The sequence below is a fragment of the Arachis hypogaea genome, chromosome 7, assembly GCF_003086295.3.
Source record: "Arachis hypogaea cultivar Tifrunner chromosome 7, arahy.Tifrunner.gnm2.J5K5, whole genome shotgun sequence".
Taxonomy (NCBI): Eukaryota; Viridiplantae; Streptophyta; class Magnoliopsida; order Fabales; family Fabaceae; genus Arachis; species Arachis hypogaea.
The window spans coordinates 78156038-78176533 of record NC_092042.1 but is presented as its reverse complement, the minus strand read 5'-3'; the positions used below and the strand labels follow the sequence as shown (position 1 = coordinate 78176533).

General features: G+C 36.1%; 2 protein-coding genes across 2 annotated transcripts; one reads left to right on the top strand and one right to left on the bottom strand.

Annotated features, from left to right (window-relative positions):
* Window positions 1–3337: 3337 nt before the first annotated feature.
* On the top strand, window positions 3338–8530 carry LOC112703572 (periodic tryptophan protein 2). The gene is made up of 7 exons (XM_025755086.3): window positions 3338–4792; window positions 5059–5310; window positions 5413–5505; window positions 5792–6163; window positions 7159–7503; window positions 7625–7852; window positions 7939–8530. The coding sequence occupies exons 1-7, from the start codon at window positions 3581–3583 to the stop codon at window positions 8107–8109; spliced, it is 2673 nt and encodes an 890-aa protein (XP_025610871.1). The 5' UTR covers window positions 3338–3580; the 3' UTR covers window positions 8110–8530.
* Window positions 8531–8820: 290 nt separating this feature from the next.
* On the bottom strand, window positions 8821–17764 carry LOC112703571 (probable LRR receptor-like serine/threonine-protein kinase At1g53430). Its single transcript, XM_025755084.3, has 24 exons — window positions 17396–17764; window positions 14431–14611; window positions 14184–14255; window positions 13964–14032; window positions 13797–13868; window positions 13640–13711; window positions 13466–13537; window positions 13294–13365; window positions 13106–13177; window positions 12920–12991; window positions 12772–12843; window positions 12560–12631; window positions 12344–12409; window positions 12130–12189; window positions 12016–12054; window positions 11889–11935; window positions 11414–11781; window positions 11118–11313; window positions 10882–11019; window positions 10459–10571; window positions 10123–10333; window positions 9797–10034; window positions 9556–9706; window positions 8821–9397 (listed from the first exon to the last, which is right to left on the bottom strand). The coding sequence occupies exons 1-24, from the start codon at window positions 17523–17525 to the stop codon at window positions 8984–8986; spliced, it is 3069 nt and encodes a 1022-aa protein (XP_025610869.1). The 5' UTR covers window positions 17526–17764; the 3' UTR covers window positions 8821–8983.
* Between the last annotated feature and the right edge of the window lie 2732 nt (window positions 17765–20496).

The window sequence follows — 20496 nt, the reverse complement described above, 5'->3', positions numbered from 1 at the left end:
GGTGCATTGGGATACCCACATCTCGTGTGACCCTTTCCGTGGCAAAGCCCACATCTATTCTCAGCACACTCAATGGCATCCATCTCATTCCGGATCCGAGTAGATACCGGTCTTCTCGATGCCTTCCGTCGTATGGCTGGGTTGGGCTTCAGCTGTGTATTATACCATAGAGGCCACAACTTCTCGTCTGGTATCGGCGAAAACTCCCTCTCATATACGTTGAATACAGGCCATCGTGTACACGGGGTCCACAAAATGACCCCCTTCGATGCTCGCAGCTGCACATGCCGCAAGGAGTGTCGGCATGGATAATGCAATGACTGAAATAGGCCGCAGTCGCATGTATGCGCATTCAAATGAACGTGATATGAAGTCTATGACCAATCATCTACCGACTCCAGCTCTTCCACACTAAACACAAATGCCCTACAATCACAATGGGTGACTCGTATCATCGGCGGGCTCTCTCTGTTCTTATGTATAGCTGCCAACAGCCGCTATGAGTAGATCTATCCACCCTGTAACTGAACATGTGCTTTGCGACCTCTGTGCACGAATAGCTATTGCAATCTCTCATACGTTTCCCGAACAATCACAGCTACTGGAAGATTCCTTGTTCCCTTCAGCATGACATTTAAAGACTCCGATAGGTTTGTCGTCATGTGACCATATCGACGACCTTCATCGCAATGTTGCAGCCACAAATCCTTCCTAAAACGAAGAACTCAATCCACCATCTCACGGGATAGTGTACCCAAAGCATTCAAGTTTTAACTGTATGCAACATTTATAAGGAAGAGCCTAATCCTTCCTTGCTTGGACTATATGCAGCATTTATAAGGTACCTCTTACCCTCGGTCGATTTGAACTGTGAATTGAAGTTTGAAGCCATGTGTCAGATGCACTAAACATGATATACCGACGGAGGATGCCATCCACTGTGAGGTGCATTGAGGGCGGCACGAATGGCCTGTGATCTATTTGATATGATAAAGATTCCATGTTGTCTCAAATTTGAGAGGAAAAACTACCATGACTCCGTTGTTTCAGACTCAATTAATGAGAAAGCCTTGGGAAGAATATTGTTGTTACTATCTTGAGCCACAGCAATTAAAAGCACGCCCCTGTACTTTTCGTACAAGCATATTTTGCCCACAGATACAAAGGGCTTGCAATGCTTAAACGCTACAATACGTGGAGGAGATGCACAAAAAACCTTATCAAACTGACTCCACTCTCTGTCAACCATGTCCCCGTTGTAATAAGGAACATCAATACATTTATGGATTGTACTTGGAAGGCACTCCTGTAAAGCTTGTAAGAGCCCCGAGTATCCTGTTGTACAACTCTTTCCAGTCGCCATAGATCTTGGTAATCACTTTCTGCTTTGCTATTCACACCTTTTGATACGAGTGCTTGCAATGGTAATTTTGATGCATAGCACTTTGCAACACTGGGATAGACACCCACAGGTCGGTCTTTATCATAGGTAACACGACCTTGCAAATCAAATCACTATCCAACTGAGCATGGTCGTGAGACATGGTAGTTGTCAGACAAGTATTTGATCCACTGAACCGACATATATCCCTACAAATTTCGCTCGGATGTCAACATTACGCAAAATAAAAAACTAACATAATAGACTCTAATGCATTCAAAATAAATCGTAAAATATACCAGTAATTCAAGTTCTGTCGTAATGTTACACGAAGACTCCATGGATAACTATTGGTAAATTGCTTGCATCGACAGTGGTATTTAAGCCTATTTGACTTCAGAACTCTGTACTCCGTATTCCGTCGAATACTGTAGTTCTTCACTGCCATTAGAACTGCTTCACGGTTCCTAAACCTATTCCCAACTTGGAATTCCACCCACCCATTCGTGTTGTAATCCTCCCCGTCTCCAGCGTTCAGAAGATCGTTTGGCTGCATTGCATCCAAGTTCAACATCTGATAATGGCTAGGAACATCCGACAGTCGAGTAATGGCCAAAGGGGGAGGCAGCAAAAACCTACCAACACCGCCACTGGGAGTCTCCGGTACATACTCATCTTCGAATGTTGTATCTCTTGACGACTCAGACCCGGTAACATAAGTTGAATCGCCCTCACTGTCGTTCTCGTTGGCAATATCATGAGGCTGGACATAGTGGATTGGTGTCGCCTCGAACGACACAATTTCAGGAGTCAAAGGAGACGGCCCACCACCAACAACTATGTCACGGACCGCAGCATACAAATCCATCACATGTTGCGGCATTAGCGGTGTATATACGTCAAACATTACCCTCACATGCTGATCCCCATCAATCCAAAATAACTGGTTGGTAAATCCACCGTTCGGAAGTACGTGCAGAAATCTATATGCAACCTGCCCAACTTCCTTCATTCCTACTCTCCCATATTTCTCAACATGACCGTCTTTAGTGCATCCAAGCTATCAATCCGGTAAATACGCAATATGACAGTCTTGTCAGACTCAAAATTCACTCCTTCATCACCGTATTTGACTATCCTATTCGGATAAACCACCACAAGGAAGAATTGATTATTCTCTATTAGAATAAAACGAAAAGAAGAGAAAGAAAAGATTTGTTTGTGAATTGTGTGAGGGGAAGTATTGGGATGACCTCTATAAATAGGTTTATTCTACAACATATCTTGGGTACAGAGTCATCTAAACCATAATACACATATTTCGGGTGCTGAGACCCTAATTATATCCTTTGACTATATCTCGGATGCTGAGGGGGGCATTAGGAAGATGCATTTATCTCGAATGCTAAGACCTCCCATCACAAAACACATGTATCTCGGATGCTCAGTATCCGATATCAGCGCATGTTTATATCACAGGTGCATCCGAGATATGACTCGCAGTCATTTTATCACAGAACGAGATTTGTGCATCTGAGATATGCTCATTCTTAAAAAATACCCTCAACATCCGAAATATGATCGAAGATGTATTTTTGTAATTATTTCACCATTTATTTATTTTTGTAAATATTATATTTATTAATTTAAATAAAAAATTTCTATATTTGTTATAGGTGAGTTTTTTATTTGTTTAAGTTCCCTGAAATATAAATTTGTACTCATTCTCACTATATAGTTTAACATAAAAAATATTTAATTTCTTTTTAGAATTAGATATAATATTTTTTTTCTATTTATAAGTGTTTGGTTTTTTCTATGAATAAAATTTGCTTTTATAAAGAAAAAGTTTCATAACGTTCTTAAAATTTATCCCCCAAAATTAACTACTTTTTATCCTAAGTTCCTAACATTAAAAATCATGACCATAAAGTTTCATATATTTTTTTAGGTGAAGAAGTTTCATATTTTTGTTTTCGAAATTTCAGTTGATATCTATGTTTCTTAAAGCCCATAATCCATCACATAACGAAAAAAGAAGAAACCCTTGCAAAACCCTGATTACATAACAAAATAGCCGCCGTGAGAGCGGGAAAGAGCACTTGACTGTAGTGGTTGGCGTTGTTGCCTCCGTTGATGCGTTTCAAAAGCGGCACCTCTCACCTCTAACCTCTAACCTCTAACCTCTAACACCAAATAATGAATTTCAGGTTCCAGAACCTTCTTGGAGCCCCCTACAGAGGGGGCAACACCGTAATCTCCAACAACACCCTCCTAATCTCACCCGTCGGTAACAGAGTTGCCGTCACCGACCTCCTCAAGTCCCACACCACTACCCTCCCTTGTCAGTCTTCCTCCAACATCTCCCGCATCGCCGTCTCCCCCGACGGAACCTTTCTCTTAACCGTCGATGACCGCAACCGCTGCCACTTCATCAACCTCAGCCGCCGTGTCGTCCTCCATCGCATCTCCTTCAAGCACCCCGTCTCCGTCGCCAAGTTCAGCCCCGACGGATCCTTAATTGCCGTCGCCGCCGGTAAACTCGTCCAGATTTGGCGCTCCCCTGGCTTCCGCCGGGAATATTTCCCCTTCGAGCTCCTCCGCACTTTCGCCGACTTCGATGGCAAGGTCACCACCTTGGATTGGAGTCCTGACTCCAATTACTTGCTCGCAGGGTCCAAGGACCTCACTGCAAGAATCTTGTACCTCAAGAAATCGAAGAAAGGTGCTTTGAGGTATAGGCCTTTCTTGCTTTTAGGGCATAGGGATTCTGTTGTAGGTTCGTTTTTCGCCGTTGAACCGAAGACTAATAGGGTTCGTAGGGCCTATACTGTTGCTAGGGATGGAGTTTTGTTTAGCTGGGGTTTTGTTGATGGAAGTGTGAGTGATGCTATGGATGCTGAGGGTTCGGAGCCGGAGTCTCCGGGGACACCAGAGAGAGTTGCAGAGGGGAATTTGAATGTTGAGAATGGTGCTGTGAAGAAGAGAAAGGAATGTGATGGTGAGATTGATGATGAGGAAGGGTATTTGTGCAGGGGGAAGTGGGAGTTGTTGAGGAAGGACTTTCTTGGGCAGGCGCCGGAGAAGGTGACTGCTTGTGATTATCATAGAGGGCTGGACACGCTGGTTATTGGGTATTCGAATGGAGTTTTCGGGTTGTATCAGATGCCGGATTTTGTGTGCCTTCACTTGTTGTCTATATCGAGGGAGAAGATCACCACGGTGGTCTTCAATGAGCTTGGGAACTGGCTGGCCTTTGGATGTGCGAAACTTGGGCAGTTGCTTGTGTGGGAATGGCGTTCTGAGAGCTACATTTTGAAACAGCAGGGTCACTACTTTGATGTGAACTGCCTTGCTTATTCGCCGGATTCACAACTCCTTGCTACCGGAGCAGATGATAATAAAGTGAAGGTATTTGAGAATGAATGATATTCTTGTATTCGAAAATTGATCCATTTTAATTTGTTACCTTGCACGTTTGATAATATCTCTATGTTTCGCAAGGTTGGAAGTGCGTTCATTTCTTTTAGAATTGTTTAAGATTAAACCCTGGTTTTGTAGTGTCTTCGATAATATATATGTATTACTATACTGCATCAGTTTAAAATTGAGTTCTGTAATTCTGGAACAAGCTTAAATTTGAATTCAAGTGAAAGTTATCTATTTCTCTGCTACAGGTGTGGACTGTTTCCTCAGGCTTTTGCTTTGTTACTTTTTCTGAGCATACTAATGCTGTTACTGCTCTACATTTTATGGCAAGTAACAATTGTCTGCTTAGTGCATCTCTTGATGGGACTGTTCGAGCTTGGGATTTATTACGATACCGAAACTTTAGGACATTTACAACCCCTTCTTCAAGACAGTTTGTTTCTCTGACAGCAGATCAAAGTGGCGAAGTGATATGTGCTGGTACTAAAGATTATTTTGAGGTATCCTTTCATGCAAGGATGTTTCTGATTGTATCATTATTTACATATATAGTATATAATATGCGATAAATATATTTTCACCCTTTTTGCTATGTGTAACAGATTTTTGTCTGGTCAATGAGAACTGGCCGTTTGTTGGATGTGCTTAGTGGTCATGAAGGTCCTGTTCATGCGTTGATGTTTTCTCCAACAAATGTTAGTCTTTTCGTTCTAATGTTTATCTGCACAAGCTATTGTGATCCATTTTCTGTATTAGTTTTCATTTGTTCCAATGAAGCCATGGTTCAGTTTTTACAGTTTTATAAAATAATAGTAACATGTATAAGTCCATATTGTCAGATATCTATACAATGTCCCGAGAGTTGACAATGAAGGGAACTACTAAAATATGTTGTTTTGTATTTTATTTCCATGGTTTTTACATTTATTGTGCCATATTGCTATTTATAGGAAGCCTAACATCATTTCTTTTTTGATGCAGAATATCTTGACTTCATCATCATGGGACAAAACTGTTCGGTTGTGGGATGTCTTTGATGGAAAAGGGGCAGTTGAGACATTTCCTCATACACACGAAGTTCTCACTGTTGTTTATCGTCCTGATGGAAGGCAGTTAGCTTGCAGCACATTAGATGGGCAAATTCATTTTTGGGATCCAATAGAGGGTTTGCTAATGTATACCATAGAGGGTGCCAGAGATATTGCTGGAGGGCGTCTTATGACTGACCGTAGAACAAGTGCTAATTCAAGTTCAGGAAAGTTCTTCACAACCTTATGCTATTCAGCCGATGGAAGCTATATTTTAGCTGGGGGCGTTAGCAGATATATCTGTATGTATGATGTTGCTGATCAGGTTGGCTTGCTTGCATTTATGAATCTCTCCTTATTATGTAGAATTTTGCATATCTAGAAGTCACAGCACAAAGCCTATTAAATGGATTCTGAAAGTTTTATTTCTGACAGTAGTAAGCTATTTATTTATTGATTAAATAGCAAATACTATACTGAAGGTTATATTCTACTTTTAAATTGAACATCAACACATTTTGGGGGGTAAACAGATATGGTTTGGATGTGGGGCTTTTAGACAGTTAACAAACATGACACCTTCATGGAATATAATATAGCATCTTTTTTCTGAGTAGTACCCCCCCCCCCCCCCCCCCCCCCCCCCCCGGGGGGGATCTAATTTACTTGCCAAATTGATTGCATCTGGATAGGAGGAATAAGGAGAGTAGTTATTGGTTTACGGTAAATATGATACTTCACATTGACAATTTGACATTGTTGAAATTTACCTTTCTATGGTAGCATTCTGTTTAAATAAAATGCTAAAGCTCGAATGCAGCATAGTGTTGCATAACATTAGTTTAATGGATTGGTTGCAAGTCTTAGATGTCTTCTAATACATGGATTTCTTGAATGTTTGGGATACATATGGTTTTGTAAATTCTTGATCTTATCCGCCTACCTGGCTGCCCAGTAAGTTAATCAAACACAGAATCATTTAAAGACTGATGCTCAGAATCTTCATATATCTTTCTGATAACTACTAAAGTAAATCTGGGATTGAATAAAATTTTGTTCCTGGCCAATATGTTTCTCGCAGTTTAATATTGACCTATATCGATGCATTCTCTCAGTCATGACAAGTTCCTTGTTTTCTAGACTTACTCTCCTGCTTTTTGTAGGCTTATGTAGCGCATTTCATTGTGTCTTCTTTCTTCTTGAGTGGGATATTGCTTAATGTGCTCAAAACTATGTCTGCTGTTCTGCCCACTTGCATATCTTGCTAACATGTCATACCATAGTAAGGTCATTTTATTAATCGGAATCTATTAAATACAGGTACTGCTGCGACGGTTCCAGATAACACTCAATCTTTCATTAGATGGAGTTCTTGACTTCTTAAACTCCAAGAATATGACGGAAGCTGGCCCACTAGATCTAATCGATGATGATAACAGTGACATTGAGGATGGTGTTGACAAACAAACAAGAGTGAACCTAGGATTTGGTTTACCAGGCTCCCTGCCTAACCGTGGGAGGCCTATTATTCAAACAAAATGCCTAAGAATTGCACCAACAGGCAGGAGTTTTGTAGCAGCAACAACTGAGGGAGTCTTAGTTTACTCTGTTGATGAATCATTCATATTTGATCCAACAGACCTTGACATAAATGTTACACCAGAGGTACTTCTACTTCAAGTTTTCTCTTTCAGATACTGTTTTAGAAAAACTTGCTGGAAATAAATGTATAATAATTCACCTTCTTTTAATGTCATTAGTGACTTGAGTTGACATTGTTGAACAGGCTGTTGAGGAAGCTCTTGGTGAAAATCAACCAAGCAGAGCTTTGGTACTTAGCCTTCGCCTAAATGAAGACTCTTTAATAAAAAAATGTATCTTTGCTGTTATGCCAGGCGATATTCCTGCAGTTGCCAGATCAATTCCTTCTAGATATCTCAAGCGGTTAATTGAAGCACTTGCAGATCTTATAGAAAACTGCCCACATTTGGAATTTGTACTCAGATGGAGTCAGGTATTCTATACTTTTATTTGTTTTCCCTCTTTTTTAGGCATAAAAATCAGATTATTCCTGTAAAATAATCTCATCTGAAATGGCAGGAGCTTTGCAAAGCCCACGGGAATTCGATTCAACAGATGTCTAGAAATCTGCTTCCATCATTAAAATCTTTGCAGAAAGGAATCACTAGAATACATCAAGATCTAGCTGATACATGCTCTTCCAATGAATATATGCTGCGATATTTATGCTCTTCAGGTGCCAAGGAATGAACGCAGCAATTCATTAACATGGATTTTTACAACTTTGCTCAACAGAGATCTTCCAACAGGAATGCTTATAATATGGTACATGATGAGCTCAACATGCTACACCTCTGAAGAATCAAATATTTGATGAGGCATAGCTTTGTATCACCTTGTAGCATCTTAGTGTTTGTAAAGGGAATTCGTCCTTGAATAGAATTCCAATTTTGAGTTAAAAAACTGTTCCAATTTTGTAGCTCGAAGGCGTGCATTATGTTTAGTTTGAAGGGGGTATTGCAGGTTTCAACTTTGACGAGAAAATGCCATGCTCTTAAGTAATGTCCTGTGTAACAGTTGTACTTCAATTTTGTATGACATCAAACTAGTGTTTGGAATCAAATATTTAGGGATTGATTTAATTTATACATAAAATTGTGTATTTATTTAATATTGTTCATTGTTCATGACTACGTGAAGTTCACCATTTTTTTTAACTTTTTATTTAACAATGGGATCAGATGCCCAATATTTCTTAACCTTTTGCTATGACGTTAGGGAATGTAAGTCCTATGCCATATGGTGAACGTTAGGCAATGTAAGTCCTATACCATATGGTGAGTGGTACAAGGCGACATGAACTTAGATTTTACTAAATGTTTAGATGAGAAGTTAATGAAAACAGAACACTTCATCCGTGCACATCGTTTTGTTAGTGAATAATGCGAAACAAGTTTGATATTTTGAGTAAAAACTTCTCCATTCTTAGATCAAAACCAACATGTCTAAAGAAAACTTCTATGCAATCACTCTTAATCTATTGCTGCTTAGTGCTTACATGATTTACAAAAAGAATATGAATTTAATGTGAGTTGGCCTCCCAAATTTCAAGGTCCAAACAGAATCACACATTGCGCGAACTGTTTATAAGGTTATTGGTTGAGGAATAATCTTCTCCACTAGTAAGAGAGACGGAGGAGTCAACCCATGGTCCATTCATGGATCTGCTCCTCTGCTCTTGGCTATATTGTGAGAATGCAGAAGAAATATTTGTTTCGCTGTCGTGTGACCGCATCTCAAAGGCCTTGAATCTTGCGTCTTGTGCACCCTCGCTGCGCTTGATTATTGGTGCTTGGATGGGAGTCTTCCCTTCAAGCATACTTATAATAGATGACATGGGTGGTCTAAGAGTAGGAGATGGGTTGGTGCACAGGAGTGCCAACTGCAGCATTCTCATGGCTTCTTCAGGGGAGTAGCTTGAACCGAGACTTGGATCAACCAACTCCAGAAGGTTTCCTTGCTCTTGGAGAACATAGGCCTTTAGTGGCATGGAAAGAAAAATAGTAATTAGAAAATCAAAATGAAATCTAAACTTTAGAAGAGTCAAAAAGTAACTTGGTGATCTTGCACCCAAATGATCCCACACAACATTTGAGGTTAACATAAAACTCAAAGCGACATGCAGTTGCAACTTACCCAATCCAGAAGATAAACAAACTCCTCTTTTGGTCTGTAGTTTGTGTTGCTCTTCCCACTAACAATCTCCAACGCCACAATGCCAAAGCTATAGACATCTGCCTTGTCAGTCAAGTAACCCCGCATAGCATACTCTGGGGCCATGTAACCACTGGTAATAGAAAAATTTTAGTATCATTGAGTCAGTGAGTTCATAAAACAATACAAAACATCAAATGCTGTGGTGTGGCAAGATACTAACATTGTTCCAGCTATTCTTGTGCTGATATGGGTATTCTCTTCTTCATCAAGCTTGGCTAAACCAAAGTCAGAGATTTTAGCATTCAGACTCTTATCAAGTAAGACATTGGTTGCCTTAATATCCCTATGGACTATTTTTAATATTGATTCCTCATGTAGATAAGCTAAACCCCTTGCTATACCAACACAGATCCTCATTCTTGTAGGCCAATCCAAATGCATCCTCTGTTCTTGTTTACCTGGAGGGAAAATTTTCTTTTTCAGTTAGATATGACTAGGAACATACACCACAGACACAATGAGTTGTTCGTAAGAAAAGGTACTAACCGAAAAGGGCACGAGCAAGACTATTGTTCTCCATGTATTCATATACTAGCAGCAATTGGTGTCCTTCAATGCAACAACCATAAAGCTTCACAAGATTTGGATGCTGCAAAGCAGATATCATGCCTATTTCATTGACGAATTCGCGGTTCCCTTGCTTTGATTTGGCCGAGAGTTGCTTAACTGCAATTACAGTACCATCTGGCTGTACGCCCTGGAATAGGAAATGTTTTCAGCATCTTTGTCTTCATAGCGAACTTATTGGTGTATGAGGTAATTTCCAATGTTCTAAAACTTCATACTGCTCAAGCAAGATGAATATAATCCATTCAAAGTTACCTTGTATACTGGTCCGAATCCTCCTTCACCTATCTTGTTTGCTGGGTCAAAGTTATTAGTAGCAGCTTTAATTTGCCTTAAACTGAAATAGCCTGTTTTCAGCTCTAGAAGTTCTGCAACAAGGTAGGTTTATACAAGTTAATCAGAATGAAAAAGTACACATGAAAACAGAGAGACAAGAGGGGGGTGATAAAAACATATGATTAGTGGGGAAGAAGTTCCAGGAAGAAAGCAACACAATGATCAGAAACCAAGTCAGCAATTTCAAATAACATAAAACACATGATTTTGTCACCTCAAAAAGAATATCACAAGATATCATTTTGGATCTTTGCAGTAAAATTTTTGCTATGAAATAATATAATCTTAATAGAAGTATCTTGGCTGCTAACCATTTTTTTAACCTTCTATTTGTGAAATTACCTTTGTCTGTTTGATCTTTCCCACATAGGAAACCCATCTTCCAAAGGACAAATAGTATCAGTATGACGAATGCGCACGATCCAATCACAATTCCGACAATTGCTCCAGTAGACAGTCCATTCGAAGGAATTTTGAAGTCTAAAACAAAGTAGAAGAGTCTTTAGAACATGAAATAATATGATAGACAAAACTTAAAAGAAAGGAAGGACAAGAACAATAGGGTTGAAATTACTTACTTGGAGTAACAGTTATGGCAGATATAAGAGGTCCATATACACCTCTCACAGGAATGGCATTAGTTCCTTTCCCTGCCCAGGACAAGTGTATCTCCAAGGTATTATCATTAACATCTACATCAAACTCCTCAGTAATTGGTTTACCAGCTCCACCAGCTTTTTCAGCAATGTTAAAATCTTTCAAATATTTAACACCCTGCCATGAAAAAGAATTCAAAACATTGAAAACTTTTGTTATCTTGTAAAACCAGGTGCACAAATTTTGGTAAAATGCGAAAAACAAAAATTTTGCTCACTTGGACTGAAACATCGAATATACGCCTTCCAAGGCTGCTAAATGTTTGGTCATTAGAAAACATTATCTCAGCAAAATGAAGTTTCACTTTATAATTTCCATTCTTCATACAGAGGCCATAGTAATTAAGAGACAAAGGGGCAATGCGGGCAGTTTGGTAGTATCCAGGTCCACTAATATTCAAATTGAAATCATTTGTTGCCACATGTGGAGCATCCGTATCTCCTAGATATGCTCCTGTGCTGCTGTAAGCCCACTTGCTGCTACTACTATGATAGTTTGAAGTGCCGCTTCTGCTGACGTCGGCTTCATATTTTGTGCCCTCAGCCTCAATTTCAGATCCTCCACAGTTTATGAATATTGAATAAGCTGCATAAACATAGTGAATCACTTTTGAGAAGAAGAAACAACTACTTCTTTTGTTAAATATTACTTCAAAAGTAACTATCATTTAACTACTATGTTTGGACACTTACTGTTTGCTTTTCCTGAACATGGCAGGCCCCTCTTTAAGCATGTAGTTCTACAAGACATGAGGTTTGTTTTTAACAGATTATTTAAAGCTGGCATAGAATATAAACTAAACCATTAAAAGAAACTTACGAAGTGCTCGCTGAGGAAGAGAAGCTGGAAGCTAGGTTCCTGTTCAATAATTATACAGAACTTAGCATTGGAATATATGAAATGCTTATGTAGTTTCTAGACAGAGAAGCTTACACATCCTGAAGTTGGCAACTAGGTTGAGAAGGCGATGTAAAATCGTTGTAAGATAAATCCCTGAAAGAGAGAACATAAAGCAATTTAGTAACTTCATTCAGTGACTGCTAAAGACAAGTCTATGGTGTTGGTATTCTTTAGTAATAGCTAAATTTGAACAATTGACTCTAAACTTTGCAAATAAAGAGGGAAAAGTTCGGCAAAATATGCTAACATGTTCTGGTCGCTGCCTAGTATCCATGAAGGAATCGTTCCGGTCAAAGAATTGTTAGTCAGGAACCTGCATCATCAGTAGCTTATCTTCATCATATCAGAGAAAGTTAAAATCAATAAAAGCAAAGCACTCAACATTCTTGAGATCAAATTACAAGTTGGAATTACCATATCCTTTCTGGACTATCCGATCCGAGAAAAGAAATTGTACACTTACAGGTAATTTAGTCCTTGCAAGTTCCCAAGTGAATCTGGGATAGAACCATTCAACCTGTTGAAGCTCAGGTCTCTGCAACAAAAGAACAAATCTTTCAAACTCATTCCTCTATTCTTTTTAGCATATATATCATTGAATTAAAAGTACATATAGATTTTCAGATAAACAGATATGTAGTGAAAATGTTATACCCAAAGCATACAACAACTTACAGAGTTTTTAAACGTTGCAATTCACCAAGATAGGGTGGAATGTGACCAGTGAGAGGGCAATTTCTTAATTCCCTATGTCACCAAAAACTGAATGAGTTAGTAAAAAGGGTAAATGAATTATATCTTGTATAATTCTTCACATACTCACAGTCTGGTCAAGCTCTTCAACTCTGTAAGATTAGGAAATGTCATAGGTGGTCCCTTCAAATCAGTTATTCTCCTGATACATGTAACATTTCATCAATGGAAAGAACATCTGTCTCTGTTGAAGATTGAATTCTACAATGCAGCAATTTAAGAATATGTTTAAAGTTTAAACAGAGAAAGTACTCACAATTCTTGCAAAGTTGTTAACTCAGATATAACAGAAGGAATTGGGCCTTCCATGGATGTTCCCTGCATATCCCTATAAAAATACAAGACGCCTCACCGAATTAACTCAAAAGCAACCCGAATTATGTGCATTTGTTTTCTTCTTTAACAAGAAAAAATATCATGCATGAAGCAAAATTTTAGACTCACATTCTCGTAATTTTGGTCCAGTTCCCAAAAAAGTTTGGTATCTTCCCAGAAAAACTGTTTCCATCTATCCTACTGCAGAAAATGGCAAGTGATTTCAGAATTTAACCCAGACATAATAAGAAATTAAAGAAAAAGGTAAATAAAAAAAGTTGTATAAAATCATATCACTTACAACCCAGTGAGATTCTTTAGTTTGCCAAATTCTTCTGGGATTGCCCCTGTAAAATTATTTCCAGAGAGAAGTCTGCATGTGCATTTTCAAAGCAAGATGAAATCATGATACATAAGAAATGCATCCACATTAAATGAAAAATATATCTTGAAATCAATCAATAAAAGTTCTTACAATTGATCCAATTTGCTCAAATTTCCAAGGCTAGGTGGAAGGGATCCTCCAAGTTGATTATCTTCTAAGTTCCTATTACCATGGATTAACAAATTCAATTTATTCTTCCTCTTCAAATACTAACCAATCTGACACAGTCATTTTATCAAACACTTACAGTTCAAGCAAAGTAGCAATGTCACCAATTTCAGCGGGAATTGGACCACTAAGATTATTTCCCAAGAGTGACCTTAAGCATAGTAATAATCGTAGATTAATTAGTGATTTGAATCATAGAGCAAGAAAACAATAACACAGATACAAAATAAAGTAATGGTGACTTACAGATTAGCAAGTGGGATGTTTGCAAGACTCTTTGGAATTGAGCCATTAAAATAATTGCGAGTTAAATCACTGCAAAATTACAAAAATTTCAGTTAATTAAAAATTCTATCTTACATTAATCATATACAATTAAGTCAAGTAATGACTACAAAATTAAGCACATTCAAAATTTCTAACAGACTCACAAGATATATGAACATGTAACAAGAAAAACACTTACAGTTCCACCAGATGAGTTAGATTTCCAAATTCATCAGGTATAGCTCCAGAAATGTTGAGACCCTTGAGAACACTATCATAGCCAATTTTTTTGTGTTGTTAATAACAAAAATAACAATTTAATTTTGATATATTTATCCATAAAAAAAAAAATTTAACACGTATTGCCACCTAACATTTGATAACTACTTTTTAGTTTTTACATTCACTGCATAGATACATATCATTGAAAATTAAAATTGACTTACATGTTTGTAACATGGCAAAGAGTGTTACTATTGAAAGAGCAATTGCATGTGATATTCCTAAGGACTTGAGACCCTAAATTGGCTTCTTGTTTTCCAAATCCTCCATCAACGTTACATGAATTTTGTGTTACTTTCCAGTTCAGGTTCTTCACTTTATCTGATATTGTTTGTAGCACTTTCACTGTAACACAATACACAATCCAATTGAATTTTATTTATCTGCATGCATTATTTCATGTTGTTTTCAATATAATTAACTTGTGATAAAAATATTTTATATCTGTTCAAGATTCTAGAAATCGAACAGAATATTGAATCAATAGAGATAGCAATTCAAAGATTTAATGGTATTTATTTTTCATATACTTTTTTTCTTCTATCTTTTTTTAAATTTCAAAAATGTATAAAATTAAACACCAATTTAAATACGAAATTATTATTACTTACTCTACATATTAACAAAATGCATAAAATAAAAGGTGTGTGTTATTATGTACGTATAACATATCTTAAAAACAAATACAAGGTATCAATAGTACGTGAACGCGAGTCACATCAAATTGGACAAGTAAATGAATTAACCAAGGCTTTATTAACCACCTTTTAAACCATAGTATTTAATTAATTGAAAAGTAAATAATGTATGTACGAATTCAACCATGTCAACTGAAGATGGTTCAATTAATTAATATTTCTAGATTGACTTGGAGATATTTCTAGTCAACAATCACATGCTGGGGCTACTATATCAACTTGAAACTCTCATATATGATTTAAAAGATTTTAACTGGCCATATCATTGTTATTGCATTCACGTGGTCAATAGCCTAAATAAATGAATGCGATGCTATTATAATTATATAATAATGAAAAAAAAAAAAGAAGAATAATAAAGACAACAACTCGTTATACTTAGTTTGTCGGCTAAACAAAGTCATACATGGTTGGCGTGGAATATAAAATACTAACGAAAATTGAACTTTTCATGCAACTATATGCTACAAGTCACTTTCAATGATCTTTTCATATTCTCTCAAGGCTTATCGTCCAATTTTGCATGTTTGGTTGCGCATTCAACTTTTTTCACAGAAAAGATGTTAAGAAATTTAAAATGCCTTTTTTTATTGGTTTTTCTTTTTGGTAAAAAATTCTGTTTGAATTTACATGTGTTTATTAATCAAAGAATTATGGGATTACTTCTAAGTTCTAAGGTTGCTTCACTAAATAACATTAACGCATAGATTCAAATCGAGCTCTTAACTATGAATCACTTTACGGTGAAAACTCAGATGCAGTTGATTTCATGTGAAGTTGATACTTGAGAATCGTTAGATAATTTGACTGATTTGACTAAATTTTTATTTAACAACTCTCAAATATCAACTTCACATGAAGTCGATCGACTTCACCTGAATTTTCACCTTTATTTATTTATTTTTTAATGGAGGCCAATAAATATGCTACTAGCCGACACACAAAGCAGGTTTGAATAAAACACTGAACTCAAAAAAAGAAGCACCTCTCCTTTCCACAAAATGTATGAAGAAAAGTCAAGTTTAAGAACACATATGGCTTAATAAGGCATTAATTACAAAATAGTGCTATGATTAGCCAAATAGCCAGTTCTAATAATAAGAAGAGTATGCACGATACTACAGCACGTAATTCCATTCATGAAAAGTATTCCATTTTGGTACACTACTAATAATGCTTTAGTAATAAATTTAAAGAAACACAAGTGGGGATAGGAGAAATATGATTTTAGCAAACCATGATTTTGGTCAATAATTTTAAAACATCTTGTATGTACACATTATTCAACGTAACCATATATGAAACAACTTATTTTGTGTTTTTTTTAAGTCCCCTTTACATCATTATAAAATTATGAGCTGCATGATCCATTCCTTGGTTTGACTACAACAAAACATAGAATATATCTTCTATCTATTATTGATAAAGAAAACACGGGTCACACAGTAAATATGATAGAATAGATAGATAAAAAGAATAATAATAATATTTAATAATTCAATCTCATATATGAGTAAATTACAAAAGAAGTGGCCCCTTTTGCATGTAAGGATGGGACATTCTGACGAGGGACAGCAATGCGTACAAGATATTTTATTTAGTGAAAATTTATTAACATTATTTTTAAAAATTCCGATTTCATTTTGATTTTATGGTAAAAGAAAAACGAGTTTCAAATAAATATAATAAAAGTACATGACTCTATCATTATTTTTGTGAACACCAAAAACCTTCAAAAACAAATGACAAGTCCATCTACAAAAAATCTACGTCATCCAAAAAATAAAATAAAATAAAATAAATAAGGAAGTGTATGATAAACAATTCGCCATTATTGCTAGCAGAAAAGTAAAACATGTCACCATGAAAGTGAGCTCCAATAAGAAAAAACAATATAAATTCATGTGTCAAGTAATAGAAACATAGGAAGATTGACCATGATCAATTCAAGTTTTGGATCTGGTAACTGCCATAAAAAGACCCAAACAGCAAAATAATAAAAGAAATAGCAATTGAAGTTGATGATAGATAAATAAATAAATAAATTCTGGAGGTATAAGGAGAGAGCAAAGAACACAAACTTTATTCGGCAAAAACAGAACAAGGTAATCAAAAGCAATGCCAAAAACAAGGACAATCACTTCAAACTCTACGAAAATGATTGATTGTATATATATGTGTGTCTATTTAATTTAATTCATACAATTCGAAACGGTTATAATGCAAAACTTTTCATTCTTTCCTATTTTCACACACAGATCGTTAACACAAAGTTCTCATACATTTTTTCTTTTCTGCCAGAAAAGAGCGTTAGTGTTATTTTTTATGGCAGTTTTTTCTTCCTTTAAAAGAAAAAAAAAAGCACCACGGAAGTTATAGAAGTTACTGGAACCAAAAAAAAAAAAAAAAAAACAGAGAAGATGAATTGTACCTTCATCTTGTGGTATGAGTTGAGCGAAGGATCCAAACTGTTGGAAGCAATTGAAGGCAAGGAACACAATGATGAAGAAGGCTTTGACGTTTTTGGAGCTTGTTGGCATAACAAACTCCACCTTCATCATGATATGGTGTGTAATTAATTATTGCTGGCCACCGTATTTAATTTCCCGTTGGTTTTGTGAAAGGGACGAAGAAGAAGAAGAAGAAGACAAGAAGAGTAGCTATGATTATGTGTTATTATTTGTGGGAGCGAAACAGAGTCAATAAGAGAAAGAGAAACGTTTTAAAGCCATGTGTGTCTACTCTATATCTATTTATTTGCCATGAATCAAATGAGGAACTTCCGAGTGATGGAACTTCTAAGTATCTTTTGTTGACCTTGAAATAGATTTTTATTTTTAAAATAAAAAAAACGGATTAGGTATGATTTTGGTCTTTAAGGCATTGGTCGAAAAATTTTTCGTCTCTAACTTTTTTTTTTTTTTGCATATAAAATAATTCTTAAGGTTCAACTTAATTTTAAAATCATCCATCGCACCAAAAAAACCTTTCTCCAACAATCTTTCTGCACCAAAATACTTAGTTTCGCTTATTCTTTTTCTTCTTTTTCATCACAGCATCAGCAACAATAACAATGGAATCAGAAGCATAATATAATAAACAAAAAAAAAGCAAAAGAATAAAAAATGTAATTAACAAATCAACAAACATTAAAGAACCAAAAATAGATGAATCAACAACGTAATAAACAACAAGCAAAAGCAGAAATCAGTACTAAAAAAATCAACAAATCTGCATTTCAAATATCAAAGAATAAAAAAAAAGAATTGGAACCTACGGAACAACGAGGAGCAGCCGTAAGCGGCGAGTGGCGAGGAGCAGTAGTGAGCAGCGAGGGAGTGACAAGTAGGAGCAGAAATGGCGATACGGCACACGACGTCCTTCCTTGTCGATTTGCTGGCGTCGACATCGAACACTAGCGCAGGAGCAGAAACGGGGATACTGGCGTACAATGTCCTCCCTCGTTGATCTGCTAGCGTCGATGTCAGACACTAGCGCAGGAGCAGAAACGGTGACGCAGCATACGACGTCCTCCCTCGCCGATCTGCTGGCGTCAACGTCAGACATTGCCGCAGGAACAGAAACGACGATGCGGCGTACGACGTCCATCCTTTCTCACTGGCGTCGTCGCCACCTTTCTCTTTCTCCTTCTTCTTCATCGTGGTTCTTTATTTTTTCTTTCAACTTCAAACACGTTCTTTTTCTTATTTTTTTATTTTATAAATTTTTTAGAAGTAATTTGGTCCAAAATTTTAAAATTTTAGTAAAAAAGATAATTTTAAAACAAAGTTAAACTTTAGGAACGATTTTGTATAAAAAAAAGTTAAATAAAAAAAATTTTGACCTAAACTTTAAAGACCGAAATCGTACTTATCTTAAAATAAACTATATAAATGTTTTCATTTATTTATTGAGTTTAGGTTTGGTAATAATCGATTATTGCTAACTAATGAGTAATATATGTATATATATATAATCATTTATTTATTGAGTTTAGGTTTGGTAATAATCAATTATTGCTAACTAATGAGTACTATATATATATATATATATATATATATATATATATATATATATATATATATATATATATATATATATATATATATATATATATATATATATATATATATATATATATATAGATAGATAGAGAGAGAGACAATTTTCGTACATTATTCTTATAAAAGAATTCAATCCTACTATCATGGTATTATTTATTATGTGTATATAAAAAATTAATTATTGTGTAAAATATATATTTGACATTTTATAAAATGTTTTATTATACTACTATAAATAGATTATTCTACTATATCAAGTTTGATTATTCTATTGGCTGATTATTTAGAAGAAAAATATATAAAATAATATATATAAATATAAATTTAATTTTGATGCACTGTCAGTGTAAAATAATCTTATATGTGAATTTAATTACATAATGTTACAAAAGTAAAAATAATTATATTTTATATTGACCGCGTGAATGGTCATTTAAAAGAATGGATATGATTGAGTGCATCAAAATTAAACTATATAACACAAAGGGTTTAGTACGATTTGGTCTCTAAGGTACGGGTTGAAAATTTTTTTTGTCCCAAACCTTTTTTTGCTTATAAAATCATCCCTAAAGTTTAACTTAGTTTTAAAATCGTCATTTTTAGTAAAAATTTTTAATTTTTATTACCAAACTATCCCTAATTAAATAAATATAAAAAAAATAAAATAAAAAAAGGATTAAAGGGAATCACGCTTTGGGGGGAGGGGTGTCATGGAAGAAGAGGGGGAAGGGAAAGTAGGGAAGGGAAGGGGAAGAGAATTCGCCGCCGCCCTCGCTCCTTATCGTCGCCACTGCTCCTTGTTGTTCAGTCTTTGCCGCCAGATCTCGGCGCTGCTTCTCTTCCTCGCTCGACGTCAACGCCAGCAGATCCGTGAGGGTGGATATCGCGCGCCACTCTCCATTTTTTTCCTCGTCCTCGCTCGGTCGTCAATCGTCGCTGCTACTCGCGTCCGTTAATCGTTGCTGCTACTCGCCGGCCGTTTCTGTTCCTCGTCGTTTCTGTTAATTATATTATATAATTTGTTTGATTTGTGGATTTATTAATTTTGTTAATTACATTATTTTTTATTATGATTCTATTATTTTTTATTCTAATTTCATTCTGCTTCTAGTTGCTCTGCTTCTGATTTTGGTTCTGCTTTTGGTTGCTTGTGCTTCTGGTTCTAGTTTTGCTTCTAATTCCATTATTTCTACTTCTGCTTCTAGTTGTTTGTGCTTCTAGTTCTGGTTTTGCTTCTAATTCAATTTCATTTTGCTTCTGCTTCTAGTTGCTTGTGCTTCTGGTTTTGGTTTTGCTTCTAATTCCATTATTTCTACTTCTGTTTCTAGTTGTTTGTGCTTCTGGTTCTGGTTTTGCTTCTAATTCAATTTCATTTTACTTCTGCTTCTGGTTGCTTGTGCTTCTAATTTTGGTTTTGCTTCTAATTCCATTGTTTTTGCTTCTGCTTCTGGTTTCTTTTTTTCATGTT